The following is a 25,255-nucleotide window of genomic DNA, read 5'->3' as shown; positions in this document are numbered from 1 at the left end:
CAGTATGTGTCAGAGGTGAGACCTGAATCCAGGTCCCCCATCTTCAAGGCTGGCTCTCTATTAATTATGTAATGTGAAAATATTTCTCTGTTGAGAAACGGAAAAACTCAATCTTGTAGAATTCAATATATTATCATTAACAGGAACTAATGATGAACAAATACGAAGGAAATTAGTTCAAATGGAATGAGCCTAATTAATCAAGCATTTACTGGGTATTTATGCCTTTAAAGAATAGTCCTACTTCCAAAAAGGAGGAAGAACAATTAGCAAATTCAAACATGGATTTTTAAAAAATCTACCTGGGAAAGTTAGTAGGCCTTAGTTTCTTCTTATGTAAATGAGGTGGTTGGTTTAGACGATCTATAAAGTTTCTTCTAGCTTTAAGTCTATCCTATTGCTGAGGTTAATAATACCTAAGTAAAGGCTTTTGACTTCAGGATTAAACACATTAAAAAAAAGTGTCTATTGAATTTGGCTCCCTGTTTTGAAATGTAATACTTACAAAATTCAAATGATTTTTAATTTATTGGGGCTTTATAAATCAAGGCAATAACTTTTTCTTAAGCAGACCAATTATTGGGGGGGTAGAGGGAAGAAAGAATTAAACAGAATTCATGTATTTTGTTCATTGTTTTGCTTTCATTATGGACAGCAGCCAGAATTTGGTCACTAGCCGTAATGTTTTTACTATCTATGGATTATCTATAAAAATAGGTTTTGACACTGGGCTCCCTCTTACCACCCAATACAAGGCTAGCCTATGTCTAAAACCAGTTGATTTGTACCCAAGAAATTCAAAGCACCCTAAATGAAACTTGGGAAATCCACTAGGGGGAAAAGTCATAGTGCATTTCAAGATTAAGTGTAATTTCTTTTAGTAAGCCACTTTTCTTTTTTGGATTATCTCTGCTGTTGCTTCCCTACTGTGGATAACAGAAAATGGACTATACATACATGCAAACATGAATATATATACATATATATCATATACACAAATATATAATCTCACCCATCACATTTAGTTTCTATCAGTGTTTAGACTGCTGAACTGCAATCATGACCTAGAATATGGCTTATGTTGTGGGCAGGTCTGTTTGAGGTCTGCTTGGAAGAGTCAGACGCTGAGGAATTTGCTATTGTAAGCAAAGGAGACATTGCTGAGCCATCAGGAAGAGCCGTGGCTATCTCTGGAAACAAAGATGTCATGTTAAAATTGGATAAGTGAGAGTTGGTCATGTGCATTGGTGGCATGTCAGGGAGAAGAGGAAAACTTGGTTGAGCAAATCCAACAGGCCTGGGAGGAGATAATATTGTTCCAAATCGGTTATTTAAACCTCCACTGTTTACCTTTTCTGTGCTAGGATTTGGGAACATCTGATTGGAAAAATAAGGAATTGAAATATCATTGGACAGTGTAGGGTGAGCAGGGGAATAAGGTGGATAGAAGGAAGGCAATGTATTCTGGGGATCTACTGGGATAAGTGCTGGGGTCCTAGTGGCACTGGGCTGAGTAACCTGCGGAATGAAAGAAGTATTGGCATTTATTGGTGGATTCATACCACCCTCTGGAATAAACGGGAATCCAAAATTTTGGGACAAAGTGTGTTGGTCTGAGGCTGTACTATCATTAGACACCTGTGGACTATCAGGCATAAAACGAACAATACTCCCTCTCTTCTCTGTAGAGGACTGCTGACGTCCAATAATCATACTGCCGCTGGTAGACAGAGGGAGGTGGGGAAGACTAGGATCAAAGACATTATTATGTCTTTGGTTTCCAGAACGATTTCTTTCAGGTTGACGGATTTTGGAACCACCACTGCTGTCCTGCAAGGGATGCCTTGATCGCTGGGTAACTGAAGAATTAGGCTGACGAACTGAAGGAGGTCCTTGATCAGCACTCCCATGAGATACAGTTGGATGAGGCAGAGCTGGCCGTGCTACCCCATGAATATTAGTAGTAACTGGGGGATTCATGTGGCCCTTGGTCCCATGACTTTCAGTCATCCTCATGGGATTAGACTTCTGTACAGAAACATTGGGGCTGGTGTTTCGACCCTGAATATCCCCTGAGGAAGAAGAGCTTGAAAAAGGGATATTCAAAGTACTGTTCCTGGTGTTAATAGCTCCCAAAGACATGTCACAGCTTTCTCTATTCTGTGTCTCACTCTCTCTTCGAATATGGATGCTCTCATGGGCCGGGGGACAGTTATATTCAATTGTAGAAGATGGGCCACACTGTGTATTCCTCTGATGTTCTGAGATTGATCGTTGGCTCCCGATGACTTGATCACCAAGGTGAGGGGCAAGCAAACTCTGCATAAAGCTCTGGTGACATGCATTTTCATTGTCTCTTGGGGGAATGGCATTTCCAGCTGGAAGGCCCTGAACCGGTGGATAAGGTAATCTCTTTTGTCGGTCAATAGGTGGACCACTATTTTGACTAATTCGAAAGGCCTGGGATTGCATGCCTCTCAGTGATGACACAGGGTTACCTATTTCATTGTTTCTTGAGGACTGTACTTCAAAATTGCTCTGGGGCTGTTGGCTAGCTCCACTTGGCTTAAATGTCTGACAGTCAGAAAGACGAACATCTGAGGTAACAGTATGATCTACACGACTCTGCATATTATGAATGGCTAAACCTTTATTTCTTGGAACATCAAGATAACTTCTCATTTCAAGTTGATCTGAAACTCTGGGACCCTGAATTGATATGCCCATTCTCTGCTCTGAATTAGATGATGTTTTCCCAATGAGTGCCTCTGCAGAATAACTTGAAACTCTATTTCTTTCTGGCCTGTGTGGTGTGCAGGTCATATCTGAGGATCTAGTTACAATACTTGGCTGGGATACCATTTGTTGCTCTAACCCTCTAGGTGGCATAAGTCTTTGCATCGGATTGTGTGCAGTTACATGCTCAGAAGAAACTCCTGAACCTTGCTGTCTAGTTCCAACATCCTGTTGCTGATGCATAATATCTTGATTTAGATGGTTTTGGGGGTGGTTATGGTGGGTCCGGCTTGTTGAAGGGTTCTCACAGCTTTTTTCTGATTGGGAACCTCCAAAATGCTGTTGCATCTGTTGCTGCATCTGCTGATGGTGGGGGTGAGGTTGCCCACCCTTGGGTCGTGACTGGTCACTTCCATGATGCTTCTGCTGTATGGAAAGTTGAGGGGCTTGAGTTCCCTGGACAAGATTCCTCTTCTTTTGCATTTGGACTTCCTGCTGAATAGTCCTTTGCTGATGTACACTGTGGGGCTGTGAATGAATGGAGCTGTCTGCATGAGGTACATGATGCTGCAGTTGATATAAGTGATGTCTCTCTCTTAATTGTCCTGCTTGCTGTTGCTGTTTTAAGTATGGATGGTTATTATGAAGGTGAGATATGCCTTGAGCAGGAGGTACATGCTGCTGCAAAGGCTGCAGATGTTGACTTCCTGGCTGGCTTTGTTGCTGCTCAGTCATTGAAGGCTGTGAATTACACTGAACTTCAGGTTGTCTCAAAGCAGGTGTGACAAAGTTGTTGCTGGGTGGGAATAATCGAGAAAGGTCATCCACATGCCCTGGGTTGCTAACAGGTACCACTGAGTTTGAAGAGTTAGGAGGGATTTGACCAACCATCATTTGAGTTTGATCAGCAATGCTGTCAGGTGTCCGGTTCATCAGGGTCATGCCTTCAAGTCTGAGGGGTGCTGGCTGACAATGTTTTTGCCTTTTGGCTGTAGAAAGTAAAAGATCATCTTGAACGGGACGCTTGGCAGGATCTTTACGACTTTCATGACTTGCCTTTAAGTGTGATTCTTGAATTTGTGAATTTGGTATGTTATTAGTCATGGTATTTAGCTGGTCTTGGGAATATTCAGTCATTAGAGATGGTTCAGGAGGTTGACTGGCATAGGAACTAGATGAAACTGATAGATTCACTGTTGCAGGAATAGCTGGTTGTTCTGAGCAGCTTACTAAAGGATGGCTGATGCTGCTCTGATGGATAAGATTATTAACACTTAAACTGGAAATGCTTGGTGACTGAGAAGTTGAAACCTGCATAGAGGCATTTGATGTTTCAGTTGATACCGAACAACTTGGTTTTTCAAGAGACCTATCCACATTTGCTTGAACTGGATCCTGGGAACTAAATTCATTTGCTGTTGCTTCTACCTGTCCTGTGGTACTCTCTTTTGCTGCCTGGGTTTTGAAAGACTGGTCTCCATCTAAAGATGAAGCTTCAGATGGCTTTGGAGTTGTTTCCTGGATATCAGCCTGGACACCAACTCTTCCCTTCTCGAGGTTCTCTTGATCAAAAATAGCTCTTGCTGCAAGTGCTACTATATCAGTTTGTTCTGCAAAGTTACAACTGTCACATGTATTAGTTGATGTACTGTTGGTAACATCTTCTCTAGTGGTATCAGGAAGCATGGATGCAACTGAGAAACCACGACTACTACCAGAGCTAGTTGACATGGGGGAGTCTGTCTGCCTGCTGGCGAGCAAAGAGCTACTAATAGCCTCTTGATCAGGGATACAGGAGTGATGCTGTGGTAAATTCCCACCTTCACCATTTATCAGTAATAGCTCCTGTTTCTGAGGCAAATCAATACTAGATCCAACGACTTTAGAATTCTCTGAAGGAAAGTTAGGATGGTCCACTTGGGTTGAAAGAGGGGTTTTCTGGCCCTCTTTTTCTTTAGTAAGGTCAGAGAGCAATGCAGTTAAACCATGACCCTTTAATAAACCTGTGGCCTGCACTACAGCTGATGAATCTTGTCTGCATGGCTCAGCAATAATTTCCACCTCTGAAGCACCATTAGTACTTGTAGTGCTTTGGGTTGATGAGGACCCAGGAACCTGAGAAGTCAAAATATGTGGATCATTTGGAGAGGGAATCAAGATGCCAGATGAAATGCAGGACTTGGAAGAGTCTGACATCTCGGGACTAGTTGTTGGCTTACTTTGAGATTTCCCTGATTGCAAAGTGGACACAGAATCTCTGGAATCAGGTGGAGCCAATACAAAATGTTCACTTATTACGGGTTCTTGGGAGGGTGAATGGGACACCTCTAATGAGTTAGACTCTGAGACTACAGGTTCAGAATTTACACCCTCAAAAGAATGAGAATCAGAAACATTCACACTGTTTGCTTGAGATTCAACAGCAGGAGTTAATACCACAGGTAGGCTTTCTAGCAGCCCATCAGCACATGTCTGCTGAGCTGATCCTTCTGTGTTGGCACAATCTAATTTCCCCAAATCCCTAACAGGATTCACTGGACATGCTGATTTGTTAGCTACATGTTTCTTGGGGCCTGGCTTCTTATTCACTCTTTTTGTTTTCACATTAGAAGGCAAACTAGCTACAGCTTTCACTGGAGAAGTGTTCATTTGATTAGCAGTGTTGGGTAGTACTGTTGTGTTATCAGTAGTTATAGGTGATGCTGCAGTAGTTGGTAATGAAACACAGTTAACTGGGGTGATCCTACTATTAGTAGCAGGTGGAGGATTGGCAGGCTGGCTGATAGCCAATTGTACACAGCTTTGCCCAGCCATTTGCGAAATGCTTTGATTGAGGCTGGCCAAAGCACCAAATGTATTCAGGGCAACATTGGTATTTGGATCTTCGCTGGTGGTGGGTTGAATAATTTGCATAGGGGTTTGATTTGTAGCTCCTGATGAGGACATTATAGGCTGCAAAGCAAATAACTGTCCATTTAAAGAAATAGTTTGAGGCTGCTGTTGGTTTGACATTGTAACAGAAAAAGTTTGTGTAGAAGTAGATGATGATGATAATGAAGGCCTCGGTAATATATGGACGAGGTGTTTTCCTCCAAATGTTTGTGGAGCTGAAACACTTTGCGCTGAATTGTTAGACACTACTACAGGATTGGCTCCATTAACAGAGACACGAACAGAACCAGGAGGTGGAGCAGAGAGGAGTGGCAAAGGACTCTGATTAGCTGCCTGTATAATCACTATCTGCTGACCAACTGTCTGATTGGGAACTTCTGCTCTCATAACTCCTGGACATGGTGTGGTGTTAGGCGGCTGAAGAATGATAACATTCTGATTAGCTGGACCTGCATTAACAGCTGACCCAACAGGCTGAGCCATCTGAATTACTTGCATTGTTGAATTAAATGGAAGGATATTTGGGGGAGGTTGATTTTTAATTGGTGGTTGAGCAATTAGTGGCTGCATAGGTAAAGATGGACAAGAAGGCAATGTCACAACTACTTGCTCAACCTGCTGCCCATCTGTAGCAAATGAGCCAGTCAAGCCATTCAAGACACATGTAGCCGTGTGTCTGTTGTGGTTGGTAGCCGAGGTACCAGTGCCCGGCTCGCTTAATATCGGGGTCACAATAGTGGATGGCGTCTGGCTTAATGGCTGAACAGTGTTTCCTGCCAGTTGCAATGTGGTCCATGTTGTCTGTGTGTTTCCAGACGAGGGGATGCGAGTAAGGCTGCTTAAGTTTTTCAAATCAGAAGCACTAACGCTTGAAGAAGGCAAAGAGCAAGAAAGAGACCAACCATTGTCTAGATGGCTTGCAGAGACTGTGCTTATAGCAGTTGCAGCCTTGACTGCTAGAGCTACAGAAGGTGCCTCTACACCAGCACTGCTCGTTAAGTCTGTGTTCTTCCTAACATTCACTGGAGGGGAATTCCTAGGGACTGAAGGTCTCAGAGGTTGGGAGCAAGCTGTAGCAGCAACTGGTGCCACAAAGTGGTCCTGACAATCACTTCTAAAATCTTGTAAGCTTAGACAGGCTTTGTTTCCATGTTGCACTTGAAAGGAAAGTCCAGAAGTGCTGGGGGGAATGCTGGTAGCACAGGACACAGGTCTCTTGGGTAACTTGGGGCTCTCTTGTCCATTTTTGCTTTCAGAAGCATTCTGACCACTTAGCAGCATATTTGATGAACTCTGTTGGTGGGGTTCAGACCCAGATGGAACGGTAATCTGTGAGCTGTTAGAACTAAGCACACTTGACTCACTTTCTGAGGTGGAAATTTCAAGAATGTTCTGAGCAGGAATGGTAGCAGGAAGACAAAGAGGAACAGACTGGCTAGCAGCCAAGGAGGAAACTGTTGTCTGATGCCATGGCTTATTTTCAGGGGGATAAACTCCAGAAATGGACACGGGAGTCACCAGATTGCAAGTCCTTTGTACTGGCACAACATTAGCTGTCTGCTTTTGTAAATTATGACCAACACTAAATGTAATTCCCTGAACAGCTGTCCCTTGGTTGTTTCCACCAGGCTGACTTCCATTTGAATAGACAATGATGTTCTTTTGAATCTGATCACTAGGAATAACAACAGAAACTTTTGCATTTTTGAGATTTCCTTTCCAGTGGATTGTAGGGTCATCGTACAGGCAAATGTCATTTGCTTTCAGTAATTCAATGTATCGGCCATTTTCCCTTTGGGTTTCTTCCAGCTGTTTCCGCAGTTTTTTAATTTCTTCAGCTGAAAAATTTTAAAAAAAATTATAAGAATTATGAATGTCAATTTAAGATAATCTTAGGAATGTAAAACACAATTTAGTGAAATCACCAATGTGAATTGCTCTAAATTCCTCACTACAGTACTGGGAATCTTAAGTTCTCTTCTAATTCAAGCTCATGGGTTGATCTGGCAGCAGAGGACTAGGATTCAAACTCAGCCTCTGCCACGTATTATTTGTTTGACCTTTGACAAGTCTGGTAACCTTTAGGAGACTCTGCTTCTTCACCTATAAAATGAGGATGTTGGATGAGATGAGCTTATAAGGTTCCTTCCAACTGTAAATCTAAGCTCCTATGATCCTATCACAGGCTAAACAATAGCAAGTTATTTACCACTTCAGGAATATGCCAGTTTCTCTTAGTCTACAGCTTTAAAGTTTAATATTTGACAAGAAAATAATTTGCCACAGTTTAAAAGGCTACAGTTGCAGCTTAATTTCCTCTGGGTTCAAATCTTGCCCTAACACTCCACAGTTGTATAACCAGGAACAAGTCACTTGACCTCTCTGAATTTCAGTATCTTCATCTGTAAATGGGAATAATAATACCTCATTCACACATTAAGAGGCTGAAAGGAGAAAATAGTTACAAAGAGCTTTGCAAACTTGAGAGTGCTGTGTGTCAGCTATTACTTTTATTATCTGCTCCATGAATTTCTTTTTTAATTGTTTAATTTCTTTTCTTTTTAATTTATTTTAATTTAATTTAATTTTTTAAATTTAATTTAATTTATTTTTCCAATTATATGTAAAGACCTCCTCTCTTCCTGTAGGTGCTTTTCCCCTTTTTTATGATCTCTTTGGGATACAGACCTAGCTATGGTATTGCTGTGCCATACGGATTTCAATCCTCATTTCTACACAGATGATTCCTGAATCTCAATGTCTGTCTGTCTTTCTGCCCCCCTCTGTCTCTCTGTCCCTCATGTTTCTGTGCCCAGCCTTGATCTCCCTCCTGAAGCGATTATCTATTTTCAAACTCATGGTATCATCCTCAGCCTTTGTTCCTCCTTCTTCCTTATCTAATCAGTTTCCAAGATTTATAGATTCTACTGCCCTCCTAGCTCTTGCAGTTGTCTCCATTTCTTTAACAAAGTTATAGTCCTAGTTCAGGCCCTCATCATGTCTTGGACTATTTAATAACATAATTGGTCTCTCTGCTTCCACATTCCCTCCTCTCCAAACAATCTTCCACAAAGCTATTGTCCAAAGAACATACAAACTCCTTAGCCTGGCATTTAAAGTTCTCAGGCTCCAGCCTACCTTTCTAATCTTCTTTCACATAATCTCCCTTTATACAATCTACAATCCAGTCAAACTAGAGTAGGGACTTTCCTGAAAAAGACCCTGCTGCATCTGCACACACTTGGCATTGATTCCCCCCCACCACCTCTCCCTTTCAGAAGGCTTGTCTTTGAGGCTCAGCTGAGGTGCCACTTCCTCAGAAGAGCCTTATCTGTTTTCCTCATAAGTTATTTCTCTCTCTCCCTCCTCAACTGATCTTGTATTTACTTAATTTCTTGATGCTAAGGAATTAAAACTCCTCGATAACCAAGACCATTTTTTTTAATGCCGAAAACATTGTAGTCTCAGAGCCTAGAACAGTACCTTATACATAGCAGGCCCTTAGTATTTGCTTGCTCAGCTGAATTATCTGGTCACTAGAGCAGGTAAGAGTACTTATTACTGTGTTAAATATCTATTGTAGGTCAGTTTGAAAATACTCCTTATCTTTAGCAACAACCAGCACAAAAGAAGGAAACCTACATAAGATTGGAGAAATTATCACTAACTTTGCCCCAGTGGGGTCGATATATGGATATTTATGCAAGTTTAGTTGTTTTCTGGCCGATGACACAGGCATACAATAAGATATAATCTTAATCAGGGACTTCTCTTCCATGCTTCTACCTTTATCTGGGTCAAATACTGTGCTAGACTTGATGTTCTCTCACCTTTGTACTTACAGCAAATGAAATTCCTAGACAGTATGCTTTGTATAGTGCCAAAAGGAGTTATCACAGTAAAGGGATAATAAATAGATGGACAACCTAATTGCTGCACTGGTATACATGAAACAGTAAAAGAAGCAGAAAGAGGTAGTTCAATGTTCCAGTGCATTTCGCAGATGCTATATAGAAAACTTACAAAAAGACAAGAACAGACTGTTGACCGAACTAAAAATAAAATATGAAATTTGAGAACTATGTAGCAAAATACTCTGCCGGAAAGTAAAAAGCAAGGAGCTTAAAAATTAAAAGACCTGGATTCAAGTTTAAGCTTTACTACAAACAAATCACTGTACCTCTACTTTTTGGGCTTCAAATTCCTGATTTGTAAAATGTGTATAATGATATTTACTACCTTGCTGGGTTGGTGCAAAGAAAGCCACTTTGTAAGCTGAAAGGTTCCATGTAAATTCTACCATGTATGACTGGTTTCTTGGAAGAACAAAACAAAAAAATCACTCCATCTGACACTTCCTAGTCACCACTTCATAATCAGCCTCTGTTGTAAACTCGGGGCTTGATCTCGCATCTCTTTAGAAGAGGTACTAAAATGTGTTTAAAAATCCAACATCACATTTACCCCACTGGATAAATTCTCCCTTCTGTTCCCATCTAAATTAATAGCTGGCCTACTGTACTGTTTGCAACTACAAGAGGCTTCCTTTTTGCTCTCACCAAAGCTACAAATGTAGGTACAACCTAAACTTTTCTGCCACGCTGATATTCTCATTCCTAGACAAGTTGTTTTAGCCACCATAAACAAGTTTTCCCTATGGATAAATTGAAATTGCTTTGTAATAGTAAAAATCACCTCTACTTCAAAAGCCAGGCAGTATCATATTTCTTGCAAACTTGCAAGATCTTGCAAAATCACTTAATAAGCTCCTTTAACTCACACAGATAGCAGCATAACTTTTTTATGTGTTTGTAGATGGTCTCCATGAGTTACCATGGCCAAAAAAAACACATCCCCTGTTGGCAACCTTTTGATAATGAGCCTTAGCACACATCTTCTAACATTCACACAACCCACTGCCAGGCTCAAACTTGAAGCCTTTACATACTGCAGAAGTGGGCAGATAGAGCTTGCACTCTGCTGGTATGACCTCTGAAAACTGCTAGTCACTGCCACACCATCATGAGGCATCAGCTATTTCTGTCCCTAACAGTAATGTGAGGAGATATGAAGGGGCATTGCCATAACTGATCCCGGTTTCAACTTAAACTAAGCAGAAATATGCCCTACAACCTTTTGATGTCGCCTTAGCTGGAAGACACAACCGTAAGAAAAAGAAATAAGTATTCCTAGTATCACTACTTAATAAAATTTGCAGAGACAGAGCCTAGATGATGGAATAAAAGCAGAGACTTGCTTGAGCTCTCCAAACCCCTCCAAATACCTGTAAAAACAACTTTTAGAGCAGCAGAACCCACAAAATGACAGAGTGAAACAAATTTCCAGTCCAAGACAACCTGGAAGGTCTACAGGAACGGTCTATCGCACTGGGCTGAGAGAGGGGCACAGTGCAGCAGGACACAGCCAGCACAGACAGGGCCTAAGCACACCTCAGAGCACTAAATCACTGGCAGGTGTGGTGGTTTCCAGACTTCTCAACCCACAAATGCCAAAGACAACTTAGAAGGTCAGTAGGAAAGGTCTGTCAGACCTGGGTGAGACAGGAGCAAGGTCCAGTTCCAGCCTTAGGGCAGCGGTGGTGGCAATAGCTACTTCTAGAGCTCTTGGCTCACAGACAGTGAGTGGGGGGTTCCAGCAACTGATCAGAGGTGGATTGCAGGGATTTCTTTGGTGGTACTAAGTCAGGTTTCTCTTCCTTTGCCCTGCTTGGATCTGGGTGGCAGTCCTGGGTGGCGGTCCTGGGGTGAGGAGGAGCGCTGGCGTGGCAGAGCTTGTGGCAGTGGTGGAGAGGGAATCTTCCTCACAGTTCCAAGGCAGAAAAGAGTTCTTGTGGTCACTCACAGACCAGAGCACAGACCAGGAGAGGAGTAAACACCTCTCCATTGATCATCAACCTTGGAAGAACTAAAAATTTACAGATCCCTAGAAATATCTCTGAAAACAGCTGCACAAAAGCCCTGAAGCTTGGGACAGTATACCCTCCACACTGGAACCAGAGACCTACCTGAACAAAGAGCTAAATAGTCAAGTAAATAACAGTGGAAAAAAAATCAGACTACAGAATCTTACTTTGGTGACAAGGAAGATCAAAATATACAACCAGAAGAAGACAACAAAATCAAAGCTCCTACATCCAAAGACTCCAAGAAAAATATAAATTGGTTGCAGGCCATGGAAGAGCTCCAAAAGGATTCTGAAAATCAAGTAAGAGAAGTAGAGGAAAAATTGGGAAGAGAAATGAAAGTTATGCAAGAAAAACATGAAAAACGAGTCAACAGCTTGCTAAAGGAGAACCGAAAAAAAAAAAGCTGAAGAAAATAACACTTTAAAAAACAGACTAACCCAAATGGCAAAAGAGATCCAAAAAAGCAATGAGGAGAAGAATGCCTTAAAAAACAGAACTGTCCAAATGGAAAAAGAGGTCTAAAAGCTCAGTGAAGAAAATAATTCCTTAAAAATTAGAATGGAGCAAATGGAAGCTAATGACTTTATGAGAAATCAAGAAATTATAAAACAAAACCAAAAGAATGAAAAAATAGAAGACAATGTGAAATATCTCACTGGAAAAACAACTCACCTGGCAAATAGATCCAGGAGAGATAATTTAAAAATTATTGGACTACCTGAAAGTCATGGTCAAAAAAAGAGCCTAGACATCATCTTTCAAGAAATTATCACGGAAAACTGCCCTGATATTCTAGAACCAGAAGGGAAAATAGATATTGAAAGAATCCACCAATCACCTCCTCAAAGAGATCCCAAAAGGAAAACTCCCAGGAATATTATAGCCAAATTCAGAGTTCCCAGGTCAAGGAGAAAATATTACAAGCAGCCAGAAAGAAACAATTCAAGTATTGTGGAAACACAATCAGGATAATACAAGATTTAGCAGCTTCTGTATTAAGGGATCAGAGGGCTTGGAATATGATATTCCAGAGGTCATAGGAGCTAGGATTAAAACCAAGAATCACCTTACCCAGCAAAATTGAGTATAATACTTCAGTGGAAAAAATGCATATTCAATTAAACAGAAGACTTTTAAGCATTCTTGATGAAAAGACCAGAGCTGAATAGAAAATATGCCTTTCAGATACAAGAATCAAGAGAAGCATGAAAAAGTAAACAAGAAAGAGAAATTATAAGGGACTTACTAAAGTTGAACTGTTTACATTCCTACCTGAAAAGACTATATTTGTCACTGATGAGACCTTAATTAAGGGGTGGGAGAAGAATGTACTCAGAGAAGGAGAAAGGGAAGGGTAGAATGGAGTAAATTATCTCAGCTAAAAGAGGCAAGAAAAAGCTTTTGCAATGGAGGGGAAGAGGGGGGAGGTGAGAGGGAATGAGTGAACCTTACTCTCATCAGATTTGGCTTAAGGAGGGAATAACATACACACTCAATTGGGTATGAAAATCTATTTTACCCTACAGGATAGTAGGGGGGAAGGGGATAAGAGAGGGGGGAATGATAGAAGGGAGGTCAAATGGGAGGAGGGAGTAATCAGAAGCAAACACTTTTGAGGAGGGACAGGGTCAAAGGACAGAATAGAATAAATGGGGGGGCGGGATAGAATGGAGGTAAATATAGTTAGTCTTTCACAACATGACTACTTTGGAAGTGTTTTCCATGACTACACATGTATAACCTATATCGAATTGCTTGCCTTCTCAATGAGGGTGAGTGGGAAAGGAGGAAGACAGAGAATGTAGAACTCAAAAACAAATGTTAAAAATTGTTTTTACATGCAACTGGGAAATAAGATATATAGGCAATGGGGTAGAGAAATCTATCTTGCCTTAAGGAGGGAAAATATACGGGAAGGGGATAAGAGAAGGGGGGGCGGGGCGAGTGATAGAAGGGAAGGCAGACTGGGGGAAGGGGGAATCATAATGTACACCATCTTGAGGTAGGGGGAGGGGAAAGATGGGGAGAAAATTTGCAACGCAAAATCTTGTGAAAGTGAATGTTGAAAACTAAAAATAAATTAATTAATAAAATAAAAAAAAGAATAAGAATAAAATAAATTCCAGTTCAGAGAAAAAAAAATAAAATTTGCAGAAAACTAGAGAATATCCACTACTCATCTGATTCTATGAAAATGATGGAACAGTAATAGGTGTAAAGTGGAAAAGGCATGAAAATTATGGGTGAGTGTATATGTGCTTGAGAGAAATGTATATATTTACCTTGTTCATGGTTTCCTCCATTGAGTAAGAGCTCATCATTTTGCCTTTTTAATTCTGTTATGTACTTAAAGGCTTGATCCAGGATCATATTCTTGCTCTGCCAGAGAAACCCAAGTTATAAAAAATTTCATTAAATGGTAAGAAAAAGCCACAAAGTTCTAAAAGTAGGCTTATATTTGTTCCTAACAAGAATATCTGAAAGTTTAGTCTATCACATCCTCATGCCATTCTCAAACACATTTCATGTTGTTATATCTGTGTAAGCACCATTATAAATTTATTATCTGATACATTAAGAAAATGTTTCACCGAAGAGTTTTAGTGTCATACCCCAACATTTTCTATACCTGAATTAATGCAAGACAATTACATTTTAAGCCAAAATGTCTTGAAGTGTTGAGATATTCTGGTAAGCCATTAATTATGTTTCAATGCCACTACAAAAACCTCTCAATAAGGACAGAGATTATGTCTTGTTTCATCTTTAGCACAAGATACAATACATAGTAGGCAATTCATGGTTATTAAAGACATCACAATGTGGTGGAGAGAGCACTGAGCAGCATCAGAAAACAGAATCTCTAGTTCTGGCTCGGCCTCTTCCCAGCTAAGTGAATTTTAGCAAATCATCTAGCTTCTCTGAGCTCTAATTTCATTATCTGTAAAAAAGATGGTAATATCTGTACTATAGTTTCAGTGAAGTTTGAAGTTTTTGAAAGTTTAAAATTTTTAGTTTAAACCTATCAAGCTTAAATCTGCACCAAGACTTTTGTGATGCCCTGTATTATTTATTTCAAAGTGATTGCAATGATCTAATGAGAAAATGTACTAATTGTTACATAAGTGAAAAGTACTTTCCTATGCCCTACTTCACCCAAAGTTGAATCTTGAATTTTAGGAATATGTGTGATACAGTAAGTACTCTTGGGCAAAGAGGGATTTTTCTTGACTCAAGCTATGTACATTAAAATTTTAATAATTAGCCCTAGCAAAGACTTACTATATGATCCTAAGCAATATCCTTTTACTATAAGATGGTATAGTAGCAATTTAGATTTCAAGATCTTTCCCACCCATTAATAGGCCATGTGACCTGCTTATGTTACAGGAAGCCTAAGTCACGTGTAGTGGGAGGAGCTTCCTGACAGAAAAAGGAAGTTATGTCACAGGAAATGCTGAGAGAGAGAGACAGAGAGAGAGCAAGCAGTTATGACTGCTAATGGTGATAGTTAGAGTTGAACAGGCTGACTTAGCTGTACTGTAAATTTGTGTTTTGGGGAAGATCCCAGCAGGGAGTTGGAGAGGTTTTGGGATGGAGAGGCTCCATGTTGTGACATTATGTAAGGAATGTTTTACTGCTCTGATAGATTGGGTAAATGGCTGGTGGGATATAGTTCTCTGGTGTCTGAATAAATGGTTTACTTCTTCTACCTTCTATGTGGAGAGTCTCGTACACTTTGCAATACAGAACTACATAGGCATTTAGACAATTATCATCGATGTTGTTATTACTGCCGTACTGATACAGATGGGGAAAATCATGGTGTTTTATTTTACAAGGCTGCTATACAATTAGGCACACAATTAATGAAGTTTACCTGCCATCCGCTCTGGTTGAATGCCCACCAGTTTCTACACCACAATTAAGTTTGCAAGAACTGTCTACATGTAGCAGTAGTGGAGAGTCCAGAATGGAGAAAAGGAGTCATCTGGAAGGCATCTAGAGCTCTTCTCCATAATGATTCCAGAATTTTATCCACCCCTGATTTCAGGTGCCAAAGACTGGATTCCATTTGGAATTTAGAGGATTAGGGGTGGGAAGGGAGAGAGAAGCAGGGTCATAGCTCCTCCCTTGCACCTGCCCTTGGGGACAGCCAAGAGGTGAATAACTAGATCAGGACCTAACAGGACAGAAACCATATGAGGGAGCATTCAACAAATTTACTGTGTACTGTGTAGAGAAAAAAAGGAATAAGAGGACATAATGCTTTCCCTCAAACTTATTGTATATTTAGGGAGACAGAACATATGCATAAAACAACTAAAGATAACTGTAAACAATGTGTACAAGTTCAAATTAATACAAGGCAAAGTACTTAGGTGGAGAAGAGGATCATGAAAGTTAGTAACTCAAGACAAAACTCTGGATGTTTTGTTTCTACATATGTAAGAAATAATCAAAACTATTCAACTATCTCAAGCATTATGATCTCTAGGGGAGGCAGACACATTCTAATGATAAGAAATGGTGCAAACTGGAAAGGAACAAGTGAAGTTTTTCCTAAGCAATGAATGTAAGCATGAGTGACTGTTTACCTGCTTCAGTGCAGGTGAACATGGGATGAGTTCTCCAATTCGGTTGATCCCAGCATTAATTTTCTTCTTTCGATGCCTCTCCACTGAGTAGAAGAAAGGTAATCACAGAACTAATGAAATGTCACATCTGTTCCACACTTAGGTGACATCTAACCTCTTTTCCTATCTTGATAAAGAAATTTCAAAGAAATTACTATTAAGACATGTTTGTACTAGTCAAAGGTCTACAAAGAGCTTTTCCCTCATAACGAGCCTATGGAACAGGTAGTACAAGTATGATTATCCCTATTTTTTTTTACCCATAAGGAAACTGGGGCTTTGAGAGGTTAATGAACAGAGTTGCCCAATTAGCATCAGAGTCAGGATGCAAACTCATGTCTCTGAAGTTTAAGTCTGGTGCTCTTACTACCCCGCGAAGAAGGCATTCTTGGTCAGGCTTTAGTTGGGCTAGGGAGCCTCTGAAAGCCCTTTAAACTCTTAAAGAGTCTGTGATGTTTTAAGACCAGTGCTGGACAAACAGAAGTATAGTTACTGTTTTTTATGGGATCTTTAAGAAGCTCAAGCACATCAAGACATAGTAGAAGACCGAAATGACAAACAAAAATTACAAAAATAAAGAATGGCTTTGTTCATATTCTACATTCGTTAGTCTATTATTATGTGGCATTTTATTTAAGAAAAACAATTACCAGACACTTTAGTAAATGATTAATCTCAAGAGCCCATAACAAAAGTAACATATCAGAAACTTGTATAGCTTTACCAAGCCATCTTAAACCATCTTAACTGTTAGCTGCCATGCTAGACCTAACAACCTGAATAAAAGATGTTTAAAAAGCTTTTCAGCGAGGCTAGACAGCTGGTTAGGTGGAGGAATGCTTACTGCACATAGCTTAAAACAACCAATTTCTGCTTCTAGATTTGTCCCTTCTCTGTGAGGTCAGGCTGCCTGCCCATTCAAAGTCTGCAGGATTCTTACCACTTACATACAAAATTTTGTGACCTGTTATTTCTGTTACTGATTTAAGATACCATCACATAAGAATATAGCAAAATCGTGCTTTTCAAGGTTGCAAGAAAGGAGAGGGAAATATACAAGAAGCTATAACACTTATTTCCTAAATAACAGAAATCCTGAATTTCTTTAATTGTATTAAAATTCCGAGAAGGAACTTCTCAAATATCTATCAGGTTTTTGTCAATACCTTTAATAAAATCCACCTCTTTAGCAATAATGTTTCTAAGAACTTGTTCTTTAAAACCAGAGCACGGGTGCTGTCGTCATGGCTCTAAAGCCTGCCCTCTCTTAGTTCGGGTTCAATGTAGGGATGAAATGAGGTGCTCACTGAAGAAAGGAAGTTGACTTTGTCACAGCAAGGATATTCAGCCAGGACACTGAGACATATAACTTCTCTGGATGTGGTCCCCCTTGTGTCCAGGTAAACACGTCTGGTCAGTATATCATCAGGGTATGGCAACTCATGTGGTCTTAGGCAACCAACAAGTCTGAGAGTCCCCTTTTATGCCCCCAGGCCAGAAAGCTGCACCAGGAAAGCAGGGACCAATCAGGCCACATGGGAGGAGGAAGTCAATGAACTCAGGAACACTGAGTCAAGAAAACACTGGTCCTATCACAACAGGTAACTATGCCTGTTTTATAGTGGCTACTTCTGTTGCCTCCTGATCTATAGCTGAAAACATCATTTATTAGCTGGCTTCTAATTACTTCCCCATAATAGGCTGCTGTTAGAGTCAGGCAGCTCCACCAGTAACCTCTCCAACTAGAACAAATTTACAAGGCTGGAAATCAAAGCAACACAGTATAAATGAAGCATTCCTTTGATTTTCTCCAAATTCCCTGGCAATGGATGCACAGAAGATTTTTAGGAAAATGTTTTTGATAAAGGGATAAGGATAAGGACTGGACCTATGATTTTAAGGATACAGGGAACTCCCAGTTGAGGAAAACTCCCTCTAATAATGTAGGTGACATCCAGCCCTGACCTCTCTCATCTTCCAATTTCGCATCTCCAATGCCTACTGGACATCCTGAACTAGACATCTAGTAGACTTCTTAGACCCAATTGTTGAAAACTGAACTCATTATCTTTCCCCCAAAACCCTCCCTTCTTCCAGACTTCCCTATTACTGTCAAGGGTACCACCATTCTCCCAGTCAGGTGGACTCAAAACCTGGCTTCTACCCTCAGCTCTTCACGCTCACCTCCTCATATCCCATCAGTGACCAATTTACAGTCCTGTAAATTCTCTCTTCATAGCACCCCCTCCTCTGATGCTGCCACCACACTGGCTCAGGACATCATCATCTCAGGCCTACAAGTACTGAAATAGTCTACTGACTGATCTCCTCACTTCAAGTCTATTTCCATTCCACTCCATCCTCCACTCAACTGTCAAGGTGATCTGCCAATGATGAAGCAGCTAGGTGGCACAGTGGACAGAGACCCAGACGGAGGAAGACCTGACTTCAACTCTGACCTCAGACACTTACTAGCTACGTGACCCTACACAAGTCACTTAACCTGTTTGTCTCAGCTCCCTCAGCTGTAGAATGAGGATAATAACAGGACCTCTCTCCCAGGGTTTTAGTGAGGATCAAATGAAATAATATTTGCAAACTGCTTAGCACAGCGCCTGGTACATAGCAGGTGCTATAGTTTCCAGGAAATGTCCACATAGATAATGAGGTTGATGCTCACATTTGCAGAGCCAGCTCAGTCTAAGAGGCTCCAAAAGAAAGCATGGGAGAAAAAAGGTATTAGCTGCCTATCAAACTGAAGGTCTACAGAGCCATGGTGCTCACCTCATTGTTGTTTGCCTGTGAAACCTGAGCAGTCTACCAGGACCACACCAGAAAATGACCTGTTTCCATTTGAACTGTCTTGGGAAGATTCTGAAGATCACCTGGCAGGATAAGGAATTGGATACTGGCATCCTCTCTTGAGCTGAACTGTCAAGCATTCAAACTCTATTGCAGAGAGCAAGACTGAGATGGGCTGGCCACTTAGCCCAAATGCCAAATGTACATTTACCTATTTAACAGAGAACTTGCGAAAGGCAAGCACTCACACAGAGGTCAGAAGAAGCCATACAAGGAGACTCTCAAGGTCTCTCTGAAGAACTCTGGTATCAATTGTGAGACACGGAGACACTAGCACAGGACCACTTAGCCTGCCACCACAACATCCAAGAAGGCCCTGTGCTCTATGAGCAAAGCAGAATCACAGTAGCACAAAGGACACATGAGATGTGCAAATTTAGAGACATCTCCATACCAAACGCTTATCTGTGCCCAACCTGTGGTAGGGCCTTCTGAGCTTGCACTGGACTGATCAACCACAGTGGACCACACTGTATACTGACTCCAACATCAGGATGTCACTGATGCTCTTTTAGAACAAAGGATGAACAAGTGCTATAGAAATGCGGATTCCTTTTCCCTCTTCCTAAAGTCCAGGTCTGACCCTATTTAATAGATCCCAGTGGTTCCTTAGGACCTCTAGGATCACATAGAAAATTCTCTATTTAGTGTTCATGTATCCTGTATATACATATATTGTTTGTATATAGTTATTTTAATATTACTTCCCCCACTAGAGGCAGGCGCTGTCTTTTACCTTTCTTTGTATCCCCAGTGGCACAGAGAAGGTATTCAATGAATCTTTGCTGGCTGACTGACAAGAGAGTTTCCTGAGACATAGATGTTTAGTGACTTTTCCTAAGTCACAGAACCAGGACAGCAGGATTCAGACCCAGGTTTCCTGGTTTCAAGGCTGGCTCTCTATCTACCACACATTGTCCTTCTTTTGATGAAATGAAGGAAAAAACGAGAAATGTTCATTTCTCCCCCCACCCCTTAATTTCAAACATAGCTTAAAAAAAACAATAACAGAACACATAAGTCCAAAAGCTTTAACACTAAAGATATTTTTCTGCCTGGACAGCAGTTACCTCCCACTGGGCCACTGACACATTTCCCTGCATCAATAGGGAAATGGATCAGGTTTTTCCTGGGCTTTCAATGGAATGATGAGAGGACCCTTAAGAAAAGGAAGCTTCTTCAGACTCTATACATTGATATAAATAAAAAGTTACTTAGCTTGAAGCATTAAAAGAATAAGCACAAATAATGCTGTGCTTCTTACACTGTTTTTCAGAATGGTCAAACTGAACAACTTGAAAAATACACTAAAATTACCTAATATAAATAAAATTTGAGATTTTTTTTTCCTTCTGTTAACTGATAAACTCAGAATTTTCCATTCAAGATCTGAAAGAACCTTTATGATATACATTTTGCAACACTTCTCTCCCTCCTCATATGTATGTGCCTTTCAATTACTTTGGGATTTTCTCAACTGTTTTATTAATCTAAGTCATTGGAAATGATGAATTCTGGGGCTTTGGATTTCAGCATTTAGAGAAATAGTGAGTCAGAAGCAGGTTAAGCAAAGTCTTTTTTCTTCCTTGACACTTTGGAGTCCTTTATAATAATTAAATGCTGCAAAGGGACTTCTTATGATAACTTAATATTATGAGGGGCTTATTATAGGTGCCTTGTAATAATAAAATGAAGCAAAATTGTACTTTTCCATGACTAAATGAATAATTCTTCCAGGTTTTATAAAAAAACTTGCCTTCCAAAGCCAATAACTTGATTCTGAGTGTGAGAATGCCAAACATAAAAGTTAAACTCTTATATTCTTACCTGCATTGTGTGTCTCCCGGTTTTTCTTTCTGTAACAAAATGTATAAAATAGGTTACATAAAAATAATAGGCAAAGATTTTTAGCAAATCATATAAATGAACATCTGATTGGCCAAGTAAAGGAGAAATCAAGATGAAGATCAATTTCCCTAGCAAGTCCTGTGGTCTGGAAACTCCCAATTGTAGATATTTCAATGTGAATTAGAAGCCACAATGTTGGGGGCAGGGGAAAAGAAGGGAAGAGTCACACCAAAAAAAAAATTGACATTCTTTATTCTCATGCCTCAAGAATTCACAAGAAAGGGAAAGTTTAATAGAGGGATTAGTCACAAATTCATAATGCTTGTTCTTCTGGTGAGCAATAGGCAAGAATGAGTGTATTCATGTGTGTATAAGCATTTAGCCTTGGGAGGCGGGGCTGAGGTAGGAGCGGGATGAGGAGGGAGAGGAACATGACAAGCACAGGTGATTGGAGCACAACAGCAATGCCTAGTTTATGTGTCACTCATCAAAGATCCTTGTGCCACCCCAACATGAATGTCACAAGTTGCCATTCTAGGTTTGAAGCCAAATAACTCAAGGACTAGATTCTTCCTTTTGCTACACAACACCTACTACATTAACACATATCTTGCTAGTTAATCAAAAAAGAGAAAAACGTTAGTAACATCATCTGCATTTTAATTCTAGACAGAAAAATGGCACAGGAAGCTCAAAACCAAGAAGGGTCTAAGAAAAATATTTTGTTCATATTCTAAGAAGCAAAAGCTGGCTGCAATATGATAAAATATCTATCTACATCATTCACATCAGCACATATTGCCTAAGACCTAAAAAGAAATCAGCCAGAGTCAAACAGTTCGTTGTACGCACAAGTAAAAATTTAAATAAAAATTAAACATAAGATATAGTACTGTTACACTGATGCTCACTATCATTTGATACAAAGACAAGGCTATGAATAAGAAGAAAGTGGGTAAAAATGTAGCCATCTATCCATTTCTGTTATTCCATTTGTGTTCATAAAAATTCCCCCCAAAATATGATAGTTTTCATGTCATCAAAACGAACAGGTTTCAGGTATAAAAATCAACGTCTACAAATGACAATTGTAAAATAGCAGCTAATTTACACTTCCCCTAAACTGGACCCTCTTGCTTTTCTTTCTCCCACGTGATCTCATCTGATTCTAAGGTTCAATTATAACTCATATATAGTTCAACTGCAATCTCCCTCTCAAATCCTAGTCCTGGATTACCAACTGCTTTCTAAACATCTTGACCTGAAAATTTCATTGGCATTTCAGACTCAACATGTTCAAAACCAAATCTATCATCCTCCTGAAAATTCCTTCCTTCCAATCGCCCAGGTTCATAGCCCCAGGGCCAACCCTGAGTCCTCTCTCTCCTTTATGCCCCATACCTAATACTGTTCAGTGCCGTTCGCTTTACCATCATCCCACTTGTCCTGACTGTCTGCTTTCCTTCACTCACACAGCCATCTCTAGAAGTCAGGCTCTTTGATTCCTTTGCTCGGTCTGCTCAAGTTGCTAGTGTGCTCAAAGCCCCATAGTGGCTCCCTATTTCTTTTAGGATCAAATACAAACTCTCCTGTTTGACTTCTCAGACTTTCTACAATCTAGTTCCAACCTATTTTTTTGCCCTTATTTTACATTACATCACTTCGCAAATCTAAATTCTAGTCAAATGGGACTACTCTATGTTCCCTGAACTAGACCTTCCTTCCATTTCCCACCCCCGTATATCTGCACAAGCTGTCTGTCTCCCATGATGGGAATGTGCTCCCTCCTAATCTCTATCTCTCTGAATCCTTATCTTTATTCAAGGTTTAGTTCGGGTGCAACTTGCTCTATAAAGCTTTCTCTACCACTTCTAAATGTCAGCATTCTCTATTTTAAATATTTAATGTTATTCTCCATTATTTAACATTTACTTATTCTTGCACACATTATAAACCTTCTAATAAAATGTAAGTTCCTTTAGTATGAAGACTGTCTTGTTTTTGTCTTTCTTGTCACCAGCACCTAGCACAGAGCTTTACAGAGCAAATTAAATTAATTAAATTAAAACTTAACAAATGTTTGTCAAACACCTCCCACCTCTTGGTAGGGCTGGTAGGGATGAGGGGAACTATGGAGACAGAATGTGGTCTGCACTGTCAGATACAATTACTTTGTCAGTTGGCTTTGCTTTCTTTGTTACAAGTAAAAGTTCAACAGCCCAGGGGAGGGAGAAACTAAGAAAAAATGACTAGTACATAAACAAATGACAAGAAGAAAGAAGAATTTGAAAATAAAAATAAAATAAATGCTTGCTGAAAAGAACAAAATTGTTGGCCTGACTAGTTGGTACACTGTCTCTGCACTAGTTCCTTACCGGTGCTGCTTCTTTGTAGGAGTTTCATTTTCTGTCATCTCTGGCATGGTTATAGAGAGGAGGACCTGGAAGGATATGAAAAGATACACTGACAATTAAAAACTTTCCAGAACTTCACAACACAGAAAACTGACTTGAATGGGAATAGCAGTGTTTACTGCATGCCTATTCCAGGGAAGGAACTATGCCAAGTGTTTCAAATACAGTCATAAGGCAATCTCTTTAAGGAGCTTATGGCTTAGTTGGAAAAATGGGATATAAACAGAAAAATACAAGGTAACATATGCTAAGTGGGAAATGAAAAGTAAAGGCAACAAGTACTAGAAGAGTTCAGAAGCAGAGATTTCTATGGGGTAGATCAGCTGAATAAATCTTCACAGAGAGGATGAAACTGAGCCTTGAAAGACAAGTAGGTTTAGATAAAAGAGAGACAGAGAGAGAGGACAAAGACAGAGAGAGAACCACAGAGAGAGAGAGGAGAAAGCATTATATTTCTTGTGACATTCTCCTGTGTACTATGAGAGTTAAAATGTGAGTCCCCTTCCCACTACAGCTTTACAGTTTAAATTTTCAAACATATGCTTAATAAGATAAAAATGAAAAAAAAAAACTTTGTTTTCTCTGTGAGACATTTCAAAAAGTTCTGGCTTGGATTTGTGGATAAAAGAAGAATAAAGCAAAGATGTGTTTAAAGAAGGAAAATAGTCCTAAGAGTAAAAAATGACTGAGGTCCTCTCTCCTACTTCCAGAATGAAGTATCATTATGTCCTAGAAGAATTCAGAGAAGGGAGAAATCTCTCTGAGCTTGGACACTCGAAGAAAACTTGAAGAAGCTTGAATTGAGCCCTGCCTGAAGGTTCGGGCAGCTAGCTGGGGTAGTGAATAGAGTGCTGGCCCTGGAGTCAGAAGGACCTGAGTTCAAATCCAACCTCAGACACTTACTAGCTGTGTAACTCTGGACAAGTCACTTAACCCTATTTGCCTCAGTTTCTTCATCTGTACAATGAGCTGGAGAAGGAAATGGCAAGTCATTCCAGTATCTTTGCCAAGAAAAACCCAAATGGGGCCATGAAGAGTTGTACACAACTGACAATGACTGAATGACAACAAGGTTAAATAGGTAAACCAGCCTCAGGGAGAAGGGTGTACTCAAGAACCATTTCCAGAAGCTTGTTACAACTCCAGCCAGAAACTTGTGAAGATATTAATCACCTAAAAACAATGCATTGGTAGAAAACCCAAGAATCATAATGCCTGGCATTTAAGGATACTTGATCACCTTTCTCATCCAAAGGCTCACAGAATTTCTTCACTTTGGATTCCTGGTTTCCAACTTCTTACTTCTGTTTCTGATCCATATGTATCATCTTCTGCCAGGAGATTGTCTATATATTACACTTTCTTCTTACTATCAAGAGGAAAAATAAAAGAATGTTTACAGTTCCTGGGTCTCTGACAGAAAAATATAGGATAAGGTTCTGTATACATGTGCCAAGATGGCATGCAGACTGCCATGGACTCTTTCTTACTGCCTGGGAGATGCTGATGCCCTTTGAGTAATACCATCCCAGGTCAAAGTTCTCCCCAGCTGCTTATCCTCGGGTATCCTCTCATAATATCCTTTCTATAATCCTTCCTTGAAAGGCATTCTCTCCTACCCCTTAGGTACCCAGTATCCTCAAGACTTCCTAATCCCACCCACAATTAAAACTATTTCCTCAGTGAAAATAAATTCAGGTGAAATGGTTGGAAGCAAAAAACCAGACAAACAAATCACATACTGTCCAGAGTGAAGTTTCTTGAGGGTAGGTCCACATCTTTTTTGTTTCTGCCTTGAAGACAGCTAACATACCTAGCACAGTACACACACTGTACAGAGAAGGCATTAAATAAATGGCAGTTAAAAAAAAGCTTTCCCCAGAAATATTTGCATTTCTAAAAGGCTTCTTTCAAACCCAAACAATTCTCAAATTGGTGGG

At 40.1% G+C, this 25,255-nt stretch overlaps 1 protein-coding gene across 1 annotated transcript; it reads right to left on the bottom strand.

The window, feature by feature from the left end:
- Nucleotides 1–509: 509 nt before the first annotated feature.
- On the bottom strand, nucleotides 510–24,672 carry USF3 (upstream transcription factor family member 3). The gene is made up of 6 exons (XM_036743018.1): nucleotides 24,556–24,672; nucleotides 23,277–23,341; nucleotides 20,881–20,909; nucleotides 16,153–16,235; nucleotides 13,837–13,933; nucleotides 510–7,466 (listed from the first exon to the last, which is right to left on the bottom strand). The coding sequence occupies exons 1-6, from the start codon at nucleotides 24,562–24,564 to the stop codon at nucleotides 1,039–1,041; spliced, it is 6,711 nt and encodes a 2,236-aa protein (XP_036598913.1). The 5' UTR covers nucleotides 24,565–24,672; the 3' UTR covers nucleotides 510–1,038.
- Nucleotides 24,673–25,255: the final 583 nt, after the last annotated feature.

This window comes from Trichosurus vulpecula, chromosome 2 (assembly GCF_011100635.1).
Source record: "Trichosurus vulpecula isolate mTriVul1 chromosome 2, mTriVul1.pri, whole genome shotgun sequence".
NCBI lineage: Eukaryota > Metazoa > Chordata > Mammalia > Diprotodontia > Phalangeridae > Trichosurus > Trichosurus vulpecula.
This window is presented reverse-complemented; position numbering and strand designations above follow the sequence as displayed.